Consider the following 15958-nt stretch of genomic DNA (forward strand, 5'->3'; position numbering starts at 1 on the left):
GTTACTTCTTTTCCAGGTGAATTTGGGAAACCAGTCAGGATTGGGTTCAGCACCGAGTAACAGGAAAGATCATCTAAGCAACAATCTATGCACACCAAGGATGTGATTGTCCTCAGGTCGGAGGAGGAGTGTGGTCCAGGGCTGGTCCAGCAGCTCCCCAAGGCTATGGACCACCTAACCCCACTCCCTTTCTCCCCTCCCCTCCCCCGAGTCAGCCACTCAGCAGCCTTGTAAGCCATGCTGCTGGGAGCGAGAGGCACAATTTATCGGTGAGCAGTTTAAATCGCGTTATTTAAATTTGGTTCCTGTTTATATACTTACTGCATCATTGTTTACTTATTCCTAAAACAGATAAATAACTTGGAAGTAGACTGGCAGAATAAATCAATTTATGGCTAGAGTTTTTAGTGTCTGGGAGAATGTGGTAGGAAAGAGCCTAGTAGATAAAAAGGTCCAGAGTCTGAAATGCCTTTTACTGAGGTAAGGAATTTAGATTTTTCTCCTGTAGGTCATGCGAGACAGGGATCATTTTAGGAGGTGCTGGGAAGGGACTTTCAGTAACGCTGAATATCATTCGGAAGCAGTTGTTACCTTTACTCTTCTTCTTCTGATAACATCAGAGAGAAAGTCTCTGTTTGGGGCTCCCTGGTCTCTAACACCTTTCAGACATTTGCTCAGCTCCCATTTAAACAAAGATAATTTAACAACATCGTTTTGTTTCCATTGTTTTTTTTTTTTTTACAACTACCTTCTACTTATGTCAGGTGACACTGGTTTTCCATTTACGGTAAGTAAATTTAGCTTTTAGAATAAATTTAGCAGGACTTCCAGTTTCTGGTTCAATATTTAAGGAGCTTGGAAGTCACTAGTCCATCATCACAACAAGAAAACAAATGAAAATCAACAACTCATCCTAGATCCATCAGAGAATTGAAATCATGGGGCAAACCACTGCCCCCAGAATTGGAGAGACAGACAGCAGATACAGAGAATCACAGCTTCCTAGAGCAATAGCGCCGGCAGGAGCAGAAACTGCACTGGAGCCGGTGCTGGTGCAACAAGACTTAAACTGTAACAGACAAACTGTTAGGGCCTCAGTGCGGTAAGTCTGAGACTTAAAAATTCCAGAGGTTCCAGTCTTAGGAAGGCCTTGCACTTGTGTGAGTTTTACCTCCAGGAGGACCAAATGGAGAAGTGACATGAATGACTGGGATGTTATAAGGGAGAAGAAGTAGGAATTGGGAATACCCTGTTATAAGACATATATATATATATCTCCCATGATATAGTATAGTGCACAGCCCCACTGAGCTCACAGCTGAACGCCAGTATCAACTACAAGTCTTGTGATGAGCACTTTTGGATGTCTCAGCCCCACAGAGCCCTCAGGTGATACAGCCCTGGCTAACATCATATGGGGCAGAAGGACCACCCAGCTGAGCCCAGGAAGCCTGCAGAACCATGAGAAATAATAAAAATCTGTTGTTTTAAGCCACTGTTTTGGGGTGGATTATTGCACAGCAATTGTTAACTGAAACAGAGGGCGTTAGGAGAAGCAGGGGTCATCTAGAGGGACTCCTGGGTTTGTGTCTCAATGTCTCCATGTGGACGGTGCTGCCAGCCACTGAAGGGAGAAATCAGGAAGTACAGGCTTGGCCAGGGATTGAGAGCTCTGTGGGGCCTGATTGAGCTTTAGATCTTTGGAATATCCAAGTCTGGGAGACCAATGAGTCCTAAGGTTCAGGGCTTTGGGGAGATGCCTGGGTGGTGGCTGATGTCACAGGATGGATAAAATTACCTGGGAACCCTACCAGACCCTACCTGCAAGGGAGAATCCTAAGGGCATCGCTATGCCTTTCTACCATCTGGGGGCCTCACAAAGTCTTCATTTCTACGGTGTCTAAACTTTTAAATCTTGGAATAGTAGAAAGCCTTATCTCATAGAAAATCCAACCAGAGGAAAGAGTATGTGTTTGTCTCTTGCTTTCAGTGCAACAAACATATTCCAACTGTCTACTGTGTGCCAGGTTCATTCGCACATATTATTTTACCTGTTTGACACACAATAACCCAGAACAATAGACCCTCTCGCTCACATTTTAAAGGCAAGGAGAGTTGTCACGTAGTAACTGGTGGCTACAATTCCAATCCCCAAGTCCTCACTGGAGGACCGTCACTAGTTTCTGAAAGAGGAAAGGCTGACTCAAAGTCTGACTGTATCTTATTCCCTGGAGATTCTCTGTTTTACCAGAGACTTCTGGGCTTAGCCAGCCAGCCCCTTATATGGCACAAATACAGCCCAAGGGTCAGCCCAGAGAGATATTTACCTGAGTGCTAAGAAGCAGAATGACACCCTGCCCTACTGCCATTATTGTGACTAACACAACCCAAAGAGACAGGAAGGACTTCTCACCTGGTCCCTCTGTCTCACACTAGTGCCTAAAATAGGTAAAACCTTGAGTCCTAGCCTGACCCCCTCATAGAAACAACCTTCTCCCTACCTTTTGCAAACCCTTGCAGATATGATCATTATATGAACAATTGAGGCTAACTATAGTCAGTAATTTTGGGGGTTAAAAAATGTTTCCCACTGTATTTTTTTCACTTGATGAGCCAGCCTTGTAAGGTCTGGACTCCTTTACAGAATTCCCCAAGAAAGATTCCTTTTCTTAATGTTCTTGTCTCTATGTTTTCCTTTGATGTCTCCCAACACATATGAATTAGTCAGGTCTGGCTGGCTGCCAGCACAGAACGGCCAAGATGTGATATAAACCCAGAAAAGCAGAGTTCCTCTGCGACTTAGGGTCAGGGTCAGGGTCAGGGTCAGGGTTAGGGTTAGGGTAAGGGTCAGGGTCAGGGTCAGGGTTAGGGTCAGGGTCAGGGTCAGGGTCAGGGTCAGGGTCTGGGTCAGGGTCAGGGTCAGGGTGAGGGTTAGGGTCAGGGTCAGGGTCAGGGTCAGGATCAGGGTCAGGGTCAGGGTCAGGGTCAGGGTCAGGGTCAGGGTTAGGGTTAGGGTTAGGGTTAGGGTTAGGGTCAGGGTTAGGGTCAGGGTTAGGGTTCAGGAGGGAAACTGGGCAAGGTAGGGGAGGGTTAGGAGAGGGGAAGGTGGGGATCAGTGTTGGGCAGGAACCCCAGGGGCAGGGCCTGGATCATGGGCCTTCCAGGGTCCACACTCGGCTGGCTTCAGGACTCAGGAGTCATCCTGGGGACAGCAGGCACAGAGGGCAGGCCTAGGTAGTCTAAGATGCTATTGGAATGGAGAAGTCAAGTAGGGGTGGGAGAGATGCTGAGAAGTCCTGGGGAGAAGTCAGAGCCTTATCGGGAGTCTAGGGCAAGGGGATGGTAATTAAGGCAGGGGGCTAGGCAAGGCCACCTGGTGTAAGGCTGTGGACAGGGAAGGAGCAGACTCGGACAGACCCTGGAACCTGCCCACATTTAGCTGTGGAGCGGAGAACCCAGCATGGGAGTCGGAAGGAGAGTGTCCCCCGAGATTGTTCATGGCTGGGCTTCCTGGTGGAGTTTTGTCCATACAAGTAAGGAGGCCTTCAATCTCAACCCTGCAGTCACCTTCAAGGATGCTGCTGGAAATCCATGGGTTCTGGGAGAGAAGATGGGGAGAGGACACCTGTGCAAACTCCCAGGACTGGAGGAAGAGGCTCTGCCAGTGGAGACTCAGGGTTCTCTCCAGGTGGCCTTCCAAGGGAGCCGGGATGCACTACAGAACTTTTGTGAATTTCCCATCTCAGCATCACACATCTCCTCCCAGTGATAAATGGAAATGCCACGTCCTGAAGATGATTGCTTAGATGTGAGATATAGATATATACATATATCCATCCATCCATCCATATATATATATATATATATATATGTATTTTACTGTTGGGAATTATATTGTTATATTGTTGGGAATTAATATCAGATGTGTGCTCTCTATGTTTAAGTGTGACTGGTTGGTTTTTTTCCTGTGAAGCCCATCAGAGATCCGTGGTTCAACAGGGAATTCTTACAGCGTAAGGGAGAGGATGTGATGAAAATGGATCACAGCGCAATCACTAACATGGCCTCCGATGTGTGTGAAACCAAAACCACAAACCATACTTAACCAGCAAACACACCAGTCCACCTACAGCGGCACAACTACTCCCGTGCAACCAAAGCACACCAGCCCTTCCCCAGAGGACACAAAGTCCCTTTATCCATCTTTGGGTGCCGTCATTGCCCTTCTACCTTTAATTCTCTGTAACTTAAATACTGAGCTATAAAATTAACTACTATGGCTGTGTTTTACATGAGACGGTAGAGAAATGGGAGAAGGAAAGGGAGACAATGGTTAATACGTAAATGAACAGATTCACATCAAAAGAAGGGCAGAACACTGAGAACGATTACAGCCCTGGTTTCTGCAGCGGGTCACATGGTTGTAACTGTATTTAGAACTGCTTTCTTGCACACCCAGTGTGTGTTCTCTTTGCCCCCAGCAGGCCCCCGAGTGTGGCCTCCTTAACCAGAGACAGAAAAGGGGATTCTGGGAAACGTGGTTGGCTCAGCCCAGCTGACACACAGAGCTGCCCCATTGGCCTTCCATCTGTACTGGTGAAACCCAGTTCCCGTTTTACATACATCTGTTTAAGAACAAAATCAGCCATTTAAGACAAATATTAAGACAACGGTAGTAAAGGTGAATATAATAGATACAATATGCCAGTGTCCAAGGTATGGGAAACACTGATCCATAGGATTAAATATAAGCTTCTCGGCTTGAAAATCATGTGATTCCACAAACTGTAGCCCCTGCCCAGCCCACCCCTCAGCCCAACACCTGTCTCCCATAGCACCTCTGCCTGGCCCTCGGGAAACCCTTGGAGTTGCTAATTCCTAACCACATCCAGAGCTTCTCCGGCTCTGATCCTTCACACACAGCATGACTTCCGCCTGGCTGCTTCCCACACCACAGCCAGCCCCGCAGTCCCTCCAGTCCTCACCTTGCAAACACCTCCTGGGACTTCCCTGGCGGCAGCAGTTAAGACTCCAAGCTTCCACTGCAGGGGGCGTGGAATTGGTCGGGGAACTAAGATCCCACATGCTGCACGGCCAAAAACAACAACAACAACAAAAAAAACCAAAAAGACACCTTCTGACCCAGGAAGACTTCTCCCGTGAGGCCACTTGGGTCCCCGTGGCAGAGCTCGTGGCTCTGTCCCCGCGGCCCATCCCATTGTGTCTCCCTCTCCCCCTGGGTTCTGAGCTCTTCAGCGATGCCTGTCAACCCCTGCCGCCGGAACAACCTTCGCCCGCCCACCAGCTTCGCCTCCCCTCCTGTTCTGGCCCCTGTCTGAGGTTTCCCAGGACCAGACCATGGAAGACCATTTGCGCACCAGTAACCACTCAAGGAAATGCGCACCAGTAACCACTCAAGGAAATGCAGCCAGGGGAAGCTGGTGAGAGAGGGGGACGCAGCATAGGAAAGGGGACTGAGGGGGAGGGAGGGCTCAGGCACAGCCACACAGAGGGAAGGAAGCTTCCATGGCATCCCAGGGCTCCTAAGGAGGAGAAGTGGTGCCGAAGCCTTGTCCTCGCCTGAGGAGGGAGCTGGGCTTTCACACTCCCACACCCCTCAGGGTTAGGAGCCCCGTCCCCTTCCCCTGCGGGTGCTGCTGTGGGAAGCTAGGCGGGGCGGGGTGGGGGGACCGTACGTCTGTAAGGACTCGTCCAAGGAGAGGTGGGCAGAGAATCTGTCCCGAGCCCTCCTTAACCCGCACAGATCCACTCGCGTCCCATATGAATTCCACTCTGGGTGCAGAACGCTGACTGGAGAAGGGCTGGTGGGGTCACGTACAGCCCCTGAGGCCCCGGCTGACGCTTCTCATCTTCCCCATCCTTGGCTTTAGCATCTCTGCTGGTCTAGGTGGCTTGTCTGATGGGGTTACTCAGACCTTTACCCCCAAGGAGCCAGAGCCCCTGCTTGAAAGATCTGGATACCCTTGTCCCCTCAGTGAATGGTTGCTCAGGGAAACGGACCCAGGTCTATTTGGGGGAAGGACCAAGGAAACACTACTCTATACGAATACTGGGAACTGTCGCATCGTAAAGTCCTTGCCCAGGGGACCGGCTTCTCCTGCGATCAGCGGGCTCTGGCTCAGAACTGGCTCAGATCTAGGAACTGGGAAAGAGACTGTGACTTTCCACCGGGGAAGATGACATTGGTCTTCAAGGTCACCACTTTTCTTTTTTTTTTTTTAATATAAGTCAAGCAATAGCCTAGTTGGCTGTTCACCCATCTTGTCCCTGGGAACACCATTGTCTGCTACCCATCACCATGGATCCCTTCAGGCCTGGACGCCACCCTCAGCTTACTGCCCATTTCAGTAACTATGTCTGTCTCGTCCTGGGAGTTCAGCATTACATCTGGCCGCTGCTACTCCAAAGGTGCTGCCACCCTGTTGACACGAGAGAGTCCAGTTCCGTGAAGGCACTTCTAATGTCAGCCCAGGTCTACAGACAGCAGCTCCTGCTGAGCTCCTGAATGAAGCCAGTGCCTTCTCACCTGCACACTGCTTATCTCCTCGGGGAGGGAAGGTCCTCTGGGCTCTCCCACAGCATAGCCAACAATGGGTTCTTTGGAATAAAACATCTATTTTCTCCAGACTTCTGATACTTTGACTCAACACTCTGCCCAGGCAGTCCTGGCAACCCCAGCTCACTCGATGTGGACCATCGTCACGTCCAAGCTTCCAGCGGTCGTCTCAGCAGAGCAGTAGGACCAGCTCCAGGTGCCCTTGCCAGGGCGCTACCCAGGGGGACACAGAGGTGTCTCAACCTCCAGGCTAATATGCCACCCACTCCCAGCCCCTCAACCCCCAGATCCACTCCTAGGTGTGCTTCCCTTGTTCCCGCTGGTAGGTATTAGCCAGGACTTGCAGGTCCTTTGGTGAATAATCCCTTCCCTCCCTTGGCGGAGCCAGCGCTGCCCCAGCCAGGCCGTGCCGGGCCTAGAACCTCATCATAGGAGGGCAAGTATTGTCTTGAAAGACGTCTGCCTCAACCAGACCTCTTCATGGTCTCTGGACAAGGTAAGAGGCACAGCTGGTGTTTCTAGCAAGGGAAATCGGGTCACACCTGCTGCCCAGAGTTGAGGGGAATGTGGGGGCTTGGTGTTCTCAAGGACGTTGCCCAGATACCCCGGTCCAAGCCATAAGTTTCGCTACTCTTGCATTACGCCCTGTGCCTAGTCCTTGGCAGTCGACGCTTGGCAGAAAGAACCGAGTCCCTTTAAATACTGCATGGAGGCTTCTGACGGTCTCTCTGTGTCTTCAGTTGATAACTGTGGTCCCGAGCCTCTCTTTTACCCTCATCGTGGCTTTAATGGTGCTCAGCGAAACCAACCCGTTCCACAGTACCTATAATAACCGTTTCTCACATCTCTGAAGTGCTCAAGATACCGCATGAGCTGGGGCATCCCCTCTCACCTGGTATCCTGTCCTGTCCATCAGTATAGTGGCCAGGGGTCACCACCCACAAGGGGGCCCCTGTTGCTACAATGGACGAGTGGTCCAAGCCCAGGGTCCCCACTTTAGACTCCACTTGCTAAGACCGCTGTCAACACCGTCAGTCTTAAGGTGGGCTCCCCAGGAGCAGACCTCGAAACAAGGGTCTACGTGTGCGTGATTTATTAAGGCCATGGAGACGCCAAAACTGGCTTCCTCCAGCGTCCACTGTCTGGTCCTCACCCCTCCCAGGAGGGTTTTACTGAATGAGCCCATCCCCCACCAAGGATCTCAGGCTACAAGGATGGCTCTAGGGTGAGGGGCACTGGGCACGGGCCTGAATACTAAGTCTCTTGTTTCTAGAGCGACCAGGAAAATGTGCCAGAGAAATGAAGCTCCATGAAACCCAGAGGTGAAAACACAGGCAGGACAATGTATTTCCTCATTTTAATTTATTTTTCGTTGTTTGTTTCTCACTTACCAACACATCTGTAAAACGTAGCAGGCTCTGTTAGTAAAGGAGAAGCAGGGAGGACAGCAGGGCAGAATCTAAGGAGCCAAATGGGGGAGTCGAGAGCAGGAAGGGCTTGGGGGCCTGAGGTGGCGGGTGCCCCCCCGCCCCTGGCATCATCCTGCCTTCCCACAAGGCATCATGTTGCTGCTGCTTTCACTGAGCCCCAGATGCTTACAAAACTGTCATAAAGAGCATTTCTGTTGCCTCCAATCCCTGTCCCTGACATTCTCCCTCTGACTCCCGGCGATGAGGCAGGGTCTACTCAGGCCAGCCCTCTGCACAGCCTGGCCCGGGAGAACCTGCCCCTGCGTCTCAAGGCCCCGACCCCATAGCCTCAGTCCCTGGACGGGCATCTGAGAAGGGAGGCTAGGGTGGGGCTACCCGGAGTTCTTTGGGAAGGATGGAGGGACCACCCCTTAGGACCTTGGACAGCACTCCCAGAATGCCCTCTGCTTCAGCCCCAGGCTTTTCTATTCAAGAGGCATTAGGGAGCGGCTGTGGGCATGGGAACACGGCAGCAAAGAGGCCTAGAGCCGGCCTGAGGCTTGCCTGGGTGGCCCTGGAGGGAAGGTTTCACCTTCACCCAGAGTGGACTTCCTGGCGTTTGCACATTGACCCAGCAGACACTCGGACCCTGTGTTTATGAACACAAACATTTTAATCAGGATTTTATCCACCCTGATGAATTTTCATTCTAGGAAGTATTTTCAAGGCAAATGCCATTGAGGACAATTTAATGCCTTGATCAGTTTTCTACGAAGTGCAGATACATTTCCTTTTTTTCCCATGAAATAATTTTCACCAGGACCAAATCCTTTTCACGTGCGTTGTACCACGTATATCGGACTCCCTGGTTAGTGTTCGAGCTCTGTCGAATGTCACCCACTGTCTCGTCTTGTCATTGGAATTTCTCCCCTGCGGCTCTCACCTCCAGTAAGTCCAATTTTCCCAGGGAGGCTTCCCTGACCGACTTCTCACCCGTTGGTACCCGATGCCGAATCTGAACCGTGTGCTGTTTGTACTGATGTGCAACATCCGTGCTGTTTTAGCCTCGTCGACTTCCTCCTGTGGAGTGTTTCTGAGGGTGAACCCGTCCGACCACTCGGTTGACCCGGAAGAAGGATGGTAGCCTTTCCCCGGCGATATTCCAGGACGTCCCGAGACCCCGGAACTGGGTCAAGACGTCCTAGCGGGCGCTGAGCTTCCTGGGTGGGGGGCAGGGAGAGCGGCGCCCTCCCCGACCTCGGCCCCCGCCCGGGGTCACGGCGCCTTGTCCGCAGCCTGCTCGGCGCGCGGGGCCCCGCCGGCGGCCGCGCGCGCGCCGCGGAGCAGACCCAGGCCCCGGGAGCGGCCGGCGCCGTGCAGCTGGCGCTCGTGGCGGCGGATCTGCACCTTGTGGCGGAAGCGCTCGCCGCAGTCCTCGCACACGTAAGGCCGCTCGCCCGAGTGCGTGCGGCGGTGGCGCAGCAGGTTGGACGAGACGCTGAAGCGCTTGCCGCAGTCGCCGCAGGCGTAGGGCCGCTCGCCCGTGTGCGTGCGCTGGTGCTGCACGAGCGCCGAGCTCTCGCTGAAGCGCTTGGCGCAGTACGGGCACGCGTAGGGCTTCTCGCCCGTGTGGATGCGCTGGTGCGTCACCAGATTCGAGTGCTGCGAGAAGCTCTTGCCGCACTCGCCGCAGCGGTGGGGCCGCTCGCCCGTGTGCGTGGCCTGGTGCCGCACGAGGTCCGTGCTGCGGCTGAAGCCCTTGCCGCACTCCCCGCAGATGGTCGGCCGGTCCCGGGCGCGCCGCCGCCGCCGCTGCCGGGCCGGCGTCAGGGCCGCGCTGCCCGCCGGGCCCGGGATGGCCACCACCGAGGGCGCCGACACGGCCGGCAGCACCATGAGCTCCTGCAGCACCACGTAGCCCGGGGGCGCCACCACGACCGCGGCGGGCGTCCCCGGGACGGCGGCACCGCCGCCCCCCGCGGCGGGCACCAGCTCCAGCTGCAGCTCCGGCGGCACGGGGGTCAGCTCCAGCTGCAGCTCCGGCGGCTGGGCCGCCAGCTCCACCGGGGTCAGCTCCAGCTGCACCTCCTGCTGCTCCTCCAGCTGCTGCTGCTGCTCCAGCTGCTTCTCCAGCTGCTGCAGTTGCTCCTGCAGTTTGAGCTGCAGCTGCCGCTGCTCCTGCTGCCGCTCCAGCTCCTGCCGCTGCCGCTCCAGCTCCTGCTCCGACCCCAAGTCCACCGGCATGAGCTCCAGCTCCACCTCTTCCTCCTCCTCCTCTGGCTCCAGCGGCCGGGGCTGCAGCTGCTGCTGTTGCAACTGTTCTTGCTGCTGCTGCAACAGCTGCTGCTGCTGTAACTGTTGCTGCTGCAACAGCCGCTGCTGCAACTGTTCCTGCTGCTGCTGCAACAGCTGCAACTGCTCCTGCTGCTGCTGCAACAGCCGCTGCTGCAACTGCTCCTGCTGCTGCTGCAACAGCCGCTGCTGCTGTAACTGCTGCTGCTGCAGCTGCTGCAACTGCTCCTGCTGCTGCCGCTGTAACTGCTGCTGCTGCAGCTGCTGCTGCTGCTGTAACTGTTGCTGCTGCAGCTGTAACTGTTCCTGCTGCAGCTGTAACTGTTCCTGCTGCGGCTGTAACTGTTCCTGCTGCGGCTGTAACTGTTGCTGCTGCCGCTGTAACTGTTCCTGCTGTGGCTGTAACTGTTCCTGCTGCGGCTGTAACTGTTGCTGCGGCTGTAACTGTTCCTGCTGCAGCTGTAACTGTTCCTGCTGCGGTTGTAACTGTTGCTGTAACTGTTGCTGCGGCTGTAACTGTTCCTGCTGCGGCTGTAACTGTTGCTGCGGCTGTAACTGTTGCTGCTGCGGCTGTAACTGTTGCTGCGGCTGTAACTGTTGTTGCTGCGCCTGTAACTGTTGCTGCTGCGGCTGTAACTGTTGTTGCTGCGGCTGTGACTGTTCCTGCTGCTGCGGCTGTGACTGTTCCTGCTGTAACTGCTGCTGCGGTGGCAACTGCTGTGATTGTAGCTGTGACAGCTGCTGTTCCCGCGCTTGCCGCTCCTGTGGTTGTTCCTGCTGTTGCAGCCGCTGCGGCTGTGGTTTCCGCTGCTCATAGCGCACAGATTGGGGATTTTCCTGTAGTTCCTGCCGCTGCCGAGGCAGCTGCTGCTGCCCATCTTGCTGCTGCTGGAGCTGTTCCTGCTGTTGCTGTGACAGCTGGTGCTCTTGCATGTGCTGCTCCTGTGACTGCTTCTGCTGTTGCATCAGCTGCAGCTGTGGTTTCAGGGGCTCCTGTCGCACAGGTTGGGGGTTTTCCGGCTGTGGTCGAGGCAGCCGCTCTTGCCTGCCCTGCTGCTGCTGTTGCCGCTGCGAGTTTGGCTGAGGTCCTGACCCTTCGTCTCGTGGCTGCAGCTGTTGCAGCTGCTCCTGCTGTGGCTGCTGCTGCAGCTCTGGCTGCTGTTCTAACTGTCGGGGTTGCAACTCCTGCTGTTCTGGCGGGGCTCCCTCAGCGGTTGCACCGGCCCCCCTCGGGGCTGAGACTGCTGGCCGCGGTGGGCTACTGCTCCTCTCCTGAGCCTCTTCCTCCTCCTGACTCTCACTCCCACCGCTGCCACCTGTAGCGGAAATGGCAGGAAGCCAGGAGAGAAAGATCTACAGGCAGCTCTCCGATCCAGACTCCCAGGATTTCCCCCCTTATTCTGCCCCATGTATAGTCACTGTACCATACACTCCTGAGCCCTCAGAAGGGACCCCAAAACACTGGACCAAGTGACAATGGCGGTATGGTAGAAACGGAAACGCCCAGAGGTGTGGAGTTGGCTTGGAAATGTGCCCCAGGGACAGCTGGTCACATCAGTCTGGACCCCAGCCCCCTGACCTCTCCTCTGGGCCTTCTGCCACACAGGCTCCATGCCTTAGACCTTGGCAGTGACACCGTGGGTGCCTGTGGCTCCCCAGCACCACTCCCTGAGAAGTCCTTTGGGCTTAGCTGCCATCCAGTAGGAAACAGTGAACCAGCCATTCCCACGGCTAAACCACAAGCCCATGCTGAACTCAGACCTCAGTTAAGGTCACACCTTAAATTAATGGAACTCACCTTCTCTGTACATAATAAAGAATTTCTGTAAGGCTGCCTGGAAGTGTTTCTGCGGCAGTTTCTAAAAGTCACCAAAGTGTCAGGGAGAACACGAGGTTTCCAGGTCAGAAGTCCTCAGTTCAGAAAAACTCTACCAGTGAGCAGCTGTCTAACCTCCTGCAGGTTCAGGGCCCTCTTTGTCTGTAACATAGCTTAGTGACACCCACACCAACAGCTTAATGAGTGAAGCAGGAAGAGCCCTGACATTACCCCTAGCAGGTGCTTGAAAAATCCCTCTCCCTGTGGGTTTGGAATGGGTTTGAAAACTAACAAACAGTTTGGAAATACTGAGGATATAACTAGCTCCATCTGAAACAGTCCTTAGGCTGGAAGTGTTTTAGATTGTTATTCTGGGATGGAAAGGACCAACTCACAGCCCCAAGTCAACATGGCAACTGGCCAATTATTTAACCTCTGGGAACCTAAATTTCCCCATCTGCTAAAGGAGACAAATCCCTTTCAGGGAAATCGTGAAAATTAGAGGGGATAAATGAGCAGCCCCAGCACGGTACAGGACGTAGTGTAAGCTCAGCTAAACAGGACTCATTCCGTTGCTGTTTCACAAAACCCACACGCAGTCTCTCACTTTGAGATCATCTTTTCAATTTTGTAATGGAAAGTAGAGGTTTGGTTTTGTAAATTTTGCTTTCTGGCTACTTTTCCAGGAATACATTGAATTAATAAAGCCAAGGGATATCTACATGTAAATAATTCCCTTTTAGGAAACTATTTCCAATAACCTTTGCTTAGACTAATGGATCAGTGAATGCATTTTTCCTATACACTCACAAGGGAGGGAAGACAGCCATGAAAACCTGTTTTCTCGGCAAATCGAAGGTCACATGGACACTCCCTTCTCCCACCACCTCTGGGGGCAGCAGCGACACAGCACGCCTCTGTGTGGGTCCTCTCATTTCTAGGACAGTGCTTGGCCATATGGCCACCCCGGACTTCTTATGGCATTTTAAACATTGTTAACAACAATGCTGTAGTAATAAGCCAAAAGAGTCCTGGGAATTCCCTGGCGGTCCAGAGGTTAGGACTCGGAGCTTTCACTGCTGAGGGTGTGGGTTCAATCCCTGGCCAGGGAACTAAGATCTTGCAAGCTGCGCAGCACGGGCAAAAAAAAAAAAAAAGCCAAAAGAGTCCTAGTTAAGTCCACACATCCCCATCCAACCCCTCCAGCTCCCTTGGTCCTTTTCATGCTCTGTTCAACCCTGCCCCAGCCCCTCACTCAGCACCCTCGAAGCCCAGAGTGGGGAGTTGAGTCCCACGAGTGTGGCCACCATGGAAAGATTCGCCCAGAGCAGGTCCCAGAGAGAGACGGGGTCTTGGAAGGTTCTGCAGGGCCACAGTTGCCTCTGGGCACGAGGGGAGAGAAAGCTGGATGGAAGCAGAGGTCAAGGAAAAGTGGACGAGGTCAGAGGCCAAAGAAAAGCCACGTGGCCAATGACAAGAGGGCGCCTCTGCCGCTGAATTCAATCTGGGACCTTGAGTCTGGAGCCAGGGACAAGTGGGAGGAAAATGGAGGCTGTGTGAGCCCTGGGGAAACAGCAGAGGGTCCCAGCCAGCACTTATCCAGGTCCGGGGCAGGGGCTGAGAACGTCTGCACTGCCAGGCAGCCCTCACCAGCAAGACTGCAGCCTGAGCCACCTGCTCTCTCGATGTGAGCCTGCCGACGTGAGTGGGTGCAGTCTGCCCTCCACACCCCGACACTGCCAGGTGGGTGCCCCTCCAGACAGCAGGCCGCCCGCCACCATTCAGGGCTCCCTCCCAGCTGTGGCAGGCCGGGGTTCTGTCAAAGGATCCTCGCTGGGGACCTGAGGACCATCTCCTGGTTTAGGACATCAGAGGCCCCCCCCCCCACCAGCCCCTCACCTGAGAGGGTGTCAGGCCTTGAGCCCCCATCTTCAAGACACCGAAGCTCCAGCACGAAGGTCTTGGTTGCCGGCCCTACCTCCATCCTGGCAGTCAGACGGAGACCCCAGGGAGCCAGCTGTGCTGAGGAAGGAAGGAAGCTGTTCAGATGCGTAGGAGTGCTGTGAGCCCTGGGCCCAGGGGCACCAACTCCCTTGACGACCCCCAGAGCTGGCAGCTCACCCCTGCTGCAAAGGAGGACCGTGTGGTCCACAGTCAGGAAAGGGATGAGCAGGGGTGGCCTAGAGGCTTGGATCCCCAGCCCGTTCGCCTGCACAAGGAGTCCTGCCTCTCCAGACTTTGTGCAGGGCCCTTATTCAGCCCCACAGCTGGGGCAGCCCATGCAGCTGCGCGTCACTGAGGGACGATACTAAGGTGGCTAGCTGCACTCCCAGAAGGGACATTTGGGGAAGTCTGCAGGAAAAAGAGAGGCTTGTCCATCTCACACTCCCCTAGCCCCCTTCCAAGCAGTGACAAATCTGTTCAATTCCTTGGCCTCCTGCCTCCCAGGTTGCTGGGGGGTTCACCCCACCTTCCCAGGCCGCCAGCAGACCAGCGGTTCCAGGCCATATGGGTCGGTCCAGGTGCCACCTCAGCTCCCAGGAAGGCAGGTTTCCAGGGTACCACGACCCACGGAACTGGCGGGCTGCCTGTCTGGCCCTGTGCCCAGGCAGTCCTGAGGTCTGGAGGGCTCCCCGCCTCTCTCCTGCGTCCACCTTGGCCCCTGCAGAGGTGTGCCCATGTCCAGTCCTCCCTCCCCTCCTAACAGGGTGACTCCAGGTCTCCCTAGCCCTGCAGAATCCAGTCCAAAGCCTCTTCAGAGAAGCGTTCCTAGGTTCACCCTGCTGTCCTACCCACTGGGCCTCACCTGGTACAGCATTTCCTGCTCCTCACGCAGCCTCTGCACTAGGGGAGGTGTGGTCAGCAGGGGCTGGAAGGTGAAGGCCAAAGCGTTCAGCCAGCACCTTCCTGAGGAGCCTCCATCCAGAAAGAGCCGGGGAGGCGCCAGGCCACCCGGGGGCCTTTCTGGGCACTCAGGAGGGTCGGCCGCGGTCTGGGTTGCCGAGGTTGCGCTGGGCCAAAAGAAGCGGGCAGAGCGGAGTTCAAGAGCAGAAGTTGGTGTCGGCTCCCTGGGGTGGGGGCTGGAGGAGGCCGAGCCCCCAACCAGCGCGGGGCTCAGGGCCGGCCGTGCGGGACCATCGCGGGCGCCGAGGTCTACGGGGCGGCCCCGAGGGCGGCCCCGGTGGACGACCCAGCCCGAGGTCGGCGGGGCCGGGTGCCACCGGTGTCTTTTCAGCCCGGGGCAGCGCGGGCCCGGCCGGGGTCCGCCGGCCGCCACAGGTGCCGGGAGCCCGCGGGCGGGCAGCCTGGGCCGGGCCCCGCGGGCGGCGGGCGCCGCGGCCGGGCCGGGGTCCCCGTTCGCTCGCCCGCCCGCCCGAGCGTGCGACCCGCCGGCCGTGCGTCCGTGCGGGCAGCGGCCGGGCCGGGGGCGGGGGCGGCGGGGGCCGGCACAGGAAGTCCCCCCGGCATCCGCATCCTGTCCCCCGCCCGCCGCCCGCGCGGCCCCGCGCCCCGGCCCCCGCTGCCGCCGCCGCCACCGCCGCCGCCGCCGCCGCTCTAGGCAGCCGCGAGCTCGGTGGGCTTAACCCTTCCCCGCCCGGCCACTCGCCCGGCCGCATCCCTGGGTGCGCGCGTCCGCGCCGGGGTTGGCGACTGTCGCCGCAGGAGTGTAGCGGGAGGCTCCCAGCTGGGGCCCTGCCGCCCCGTGAACGGCAGGCACGGCCTCAGGGCGCCCCTGGCCAGGGTACAAATTGGGCTTAATTAGCACTCAATTAGATGACACTCAGTTAGTGAAGCCCCACCCCGGGCCACCAGAAGAGGCCTCCCCCTCCTCCCCTTGGACCTCCGGTCCTGGACCCTGGAGTG

General features: G+C 55.8%; 1 protein-coding gene across 2 annotated transcripts; it reads right to left on the bottom strand.

The window, feature by feature from the left end:
• Positions 1-7615: 7615 nt before the first annotated feature.
• Positions 7616-15551, bottom strand: ZNF853 (zinc finger protein 853). 2 transcript variants are annotated; one of them, XM_022566873.2, is made up of 3 exons: positions 14901-15551; positions 13994-14111; positions 7616-11594 (listed from the first exon to the last, which is right to left on the bottom strand). In XM_022566873.2, the coding sequence occupies exons 1-3, from the start codon at positions 14910-14912 to the stop codon at positions 9262-9264; spliced, it is 2463 nt and encodes an 820-aa protein (XP_022422581.2). In that variant the 5' UTR covers positions 14913-15551; the 3' UTR covers positions 7616-9261. The 2 variants fall into 2 exon arrangements, with proteins under 2 accessions (XP_022422581.2, XP_089751736.1); XM_089895610.1 differs by having other exon boundaries at positions 7617-11594; positions 13994-14116; positions 14901-15550.
• Between the last annotated feature and the right edge of the window lie 407 nt (positions 15552-15958).

The sequence above is a fragment of the Delphinapterus leucas genome, chromosome 15 (genome assembly GCF_059928025.1).
Source record: "Delphinapterus leucas isolate spDelLeu-1000000601 "Yukka" chromosome 15, BTC_Dleu_Yukka2, whole genome shotgun sequence".
NCBI lineage: Eukaryota > Metazoa > Chordata > Mammalia > Artiodactyla > Monodontidae > Delphinapterus > Delphinapterus leucas.